The sequence below is a fragment of the Sorex araneus genome, chromosome 1 (genome assembly GCF_027595985.1).
Source record: "Sorex araneus isolate mSorAra2 chromosome 1, mSorAra2.pri, whole genome shotgun sequence".
Classification (NCBI taxonomy): Eukaryota; Metazoa; Chordata; class Mammalia; order Eulipotyphla; family Soricidae; genus Sorex; species Sorex araneus.
This window is the reverse complement of record NC_073302.1, coordinates 188,617,565-188,621,090: the sequence shown is the minus strand read 5'-3', so window position 1 is coordinate 188,621,090 and position 3,526 is coordinate 188,617,565. Positions and strand designations below refer to the sequence as shown.

At 42.5% G+C, this 3,526-nt stretch overlaps 1 protein-coding gene across 1 annotated transcript; it reads right to left on the bottom strand.

Moving 5' to 3' along the window:
• Positions 1-714: 714 nt before the first annotated feature.
• On the bottom strand, positions 715-2,007 carry LOC129400802 (blood vessel epicardial substance-like). Its single transcript, XM_055123681.1, is given in 4 exon segments — positions 715-957; positions 1,135-1,658; positions 1,661-1,859; positions 1,861-2,007. Coding segments are annotated over 4 exon segments (1,011 nt in total). The 3' UTR covers positions 715-816.
• Between the last annotated feature and the right edge of the window lie 1,519 nt (positions 2,008-3,526).

Below are 3,526 nucleotides of genomic sequence, written 5' to 3'. Positions count from 1 at the left end.
GGGCAGTTTCAGCAGAGGCTTGATCAGCTTAATTTATTATCAAACTTTCTACCCAAAGACCAAATAAGCTAGTTGATGTGTGTGTGTGTGTGTTGCTGGGAGAAAAATAAACATCAGTCGGATCCCATCATTCTTTTAAGTATTTCCATCCCCCAAAGTCAACTGATAAAAAGCCCAAGACTGAGCTTTAATGGGACCTCAGGATCCTTCATTTTATGGCACTGCATGGCAAAACATTGTCTGATGACCCCATTGCCAGAGTGGAGAAATTGTGAAGAACACGAACAACTTTCAAACATAGGTGCAAGCATTTTTTCCAGCGACAGAGAACTGAATTTGGGGGTGGGCTGTTATTGGCGGCCACACCTGTAGGTGTGTAGGGTTTGCTCCTGGTTATGTGCTCAGGGATCATTGCTGCTGGTGCTTAGGGGACCCTATGTGGTGCTGGGGATTGAACCAGGTCAGCTGAATGCAAAGCAAGTGCCTTCCCCACTTGCTGTACTACTGGACTCCTGAACTAAGATTTTATTTTTTAACTTAAAAATAATAATATACCTAGAAAATACTGTGACCTCGTAGATATCAAAATAGAAGTAGGTGTAGTCAGAAGGCTCAGTAAAACAATCACTTAACACGCTGGCAATTCCTAGGAGAGCTAAAGTAACGTTCCCATTTTACAGCTTCCTCACTTTTCTGTTCTCAAATGCATTCAGTCTGAGCATACTGAAAAATAGCCCAACAATCATGAAAAGGTGGCAGTCTGCTCCAAGATTTCTTCACTCAGTGTCCATCTCCATAACTTGAATCCTCTCCTGATCAAGGCAACTGATGGATTTTAAATGTATTTGGAGTCACGGGTTCAAAGACCTCATCGTCATCTTCCACCCCTTCTTCTCTTGGCTTCATCTTGGCAGAGACGGGCTGGTGTGGGGAGGACACATGCGGTAGGGCACATTCCTGACATGTGCAAGGCCCCGGGTTTGATCCCCAGCACTGCTTGGCTCCCCACACACCACCAGGTGTAGGCCTGGTGGCCCCCGAACACTGTGTCATTGGGTCCGAGCACCAAAGAAAGCACCATACTTGCGTCACCAGGCTGAGCACTGCTGGAGGTGGCCCAAAGAGAGGACATGCTGGAGTGCCCCGGAGGAACTGGTGCAAGCCGTTATCGCGGTCACTGCAGCTGATCAAGCTGTTCCTCATCTCCAGCATGAAGATCTGAGTGGAAAGACTCATCTTGGGTTCCAGCTTTTTGACTTTTTTATCATTTAAGGTAGGATCATTCAATGAGTAGAGCTTATTTGTAATGTCTTTTCCTATGAGATACCGAAATATTTCATACAAGAAAGGTTCTGATTCCAGAAAGTAAGTTAATCTTTCTCTTGACCAGCATAAAAATTTGCAGTTATCATCTGCTATAATGGTGACCTGGGATTTTTCACCTTTGTGCATCTGAGTTGCTCTAAATTCAGGAGAATCTATAGAGGCACAGGGGTAAATGTTACGCAGAAAATGTCCTCGGTAGGAGACCTTCATTTTTCCCTTCAGGAGAATACTCAGACGCTCATCAACTGAAGTCTGATCCTCTACAGCATAAGACTGGCCCTTCTTCAAGGTCTGTATCATGCAAAACTGTCCAGTTAATCTTCTGAACAAATCGGTCTTTTCTTGTACACAAGATATGAAAGATGCAAAATATTGACACCCAAGAACACAGAGTTCCAGATCATTATATCCAAGGCACATCGGTAGAGAGTAGCCCAGATGATATAAAGGGTACATCCTATAGTGAACATCCCCCTAAGAAGGATCATGTGAAGGTGAATAGTAGTTGGAATAACCAACCCAACTGCAAAAAAAAATATTTGCTACATGAAAAACTAGATGTATCTCTCTCCAGTTTTCACAAGTTGTCTCATTGGAAGGCACAGGTAGGATAGTTAATAACTCAGGTGTAAAACCTATGGCAATTGATTCTACCAACGGGCTGGATTCAGTATAATTCATCTTGATATTTTCCCTGGCTCCTTCGGGGATGGTCCGTGTCCATGGTTCTAGACCCAGAAGGGTGAGCCGCGAGCGCAGTGCCGGTCTCGCAATCCTAGGACCGGGAGGCGGTGGGTGACACCGTGCACCCGATTGAGTGCAGCCCTGGCTTGTCCCAGGCGCCGAGCCCGGGCCGCCGAGCCAAAGTTTGGGGTGGCAGCAGCTTGCGCTCAGAGGACGCAGACTCGACGGCGCGACGGGCACCCCAGTCGGCGGGCCTGCGGGGCTCGAGTCGCCCAGGCTGGTGCCGGGTCCCGGAGCCCGCAGCGGCTTTGACTAAAATCTGTCTTTATTCTTTTCCCATCCTGATAATAACGAGTTTCATTTATTTCTTGATTTTCTTGTTATATATTTGTCTGCGTCATTGAATCAAAGCTCCTATTACCTCAAATAGGGGTATTATATTTAGGAATACTGAAGTCCTAAATTATATATCCTGTCAAAAATTACCCTCTACCATTTCTAATACATATATTTGTTGCAGTCCAGAAATCAAAAGTTCATGGGACTTTTTGTTTATTGAGCAAGAGAAAACTATGTCAGAAATTTGATTTTGGTGCCGATGGATGACTACAATACTATTCAAACTGTTGCTTTACTATTGCGTGTAGTAGTTCAAGCTATAATATTTGAACCTTCAACTTTCAAATTTTCAGAGAATAGTACAATTTTAAAAATATCAGTTTAGATGTATGATTTTTTTTTTTAATTTAAATGACCAGAAAGTGGCCTCAATTACCCAGTTAGTTGACAAGGGATTCTAAAGTGTTATTCAGATACCTTCCTTTGCAGAGAACCATAACAATATGTTAACTGGATCAAGGAATTTTAGGTGATGGTTTAAGATTTTAATAGAAGATTTAGGTAGTAGAAAACTGAGAGTAGCTTAAGGGATTAATCTCCTTGTTCATTGTTTTAAGAAACTGGCTCAGTGACTGCAAATGTTCCCAAAATTATTAGATTTTAGTACGAGAATTTTGTTTACTTTGGACAATTCTAATCACATTCTCTTTGCAACAGAGTACTAGCCAGTGAAGTTGATTTTTTTCACTAAATTACAGAAAATATAACCTTTGCTACTTTCTTCATAGTAAAAGAAAATAATGAAGTGTAAAGGTCTTCATTTCCAGTCAATTATACAACTGATAAATCAACACTAGAATCAAAGTCTGAAGAGTCCCAGGCCTATGGGAAATCATTAGAAGCAAGGACATTCGTGAGGAACATTCTAAACCACCAGCAGGGCCTATTGCCAGTCTCTGCGATAGAAGTAAATGAACAGGGATGTTTTGGCTGAAGCAGGGAGAAGGGATGTTGAATTGTGTTGCATAGAGCAACAATATCACATTTAGTTCCAGTTGGATGTGTTTGGCAACTTCTCCCAATTGTGTGGTTTAATATACTGCACCTCACATCGCCATCTGCTCTCTACCAAGAGGCAGGGGAAATTACCTACAATCAAAATAGGCTCATTTTTTTT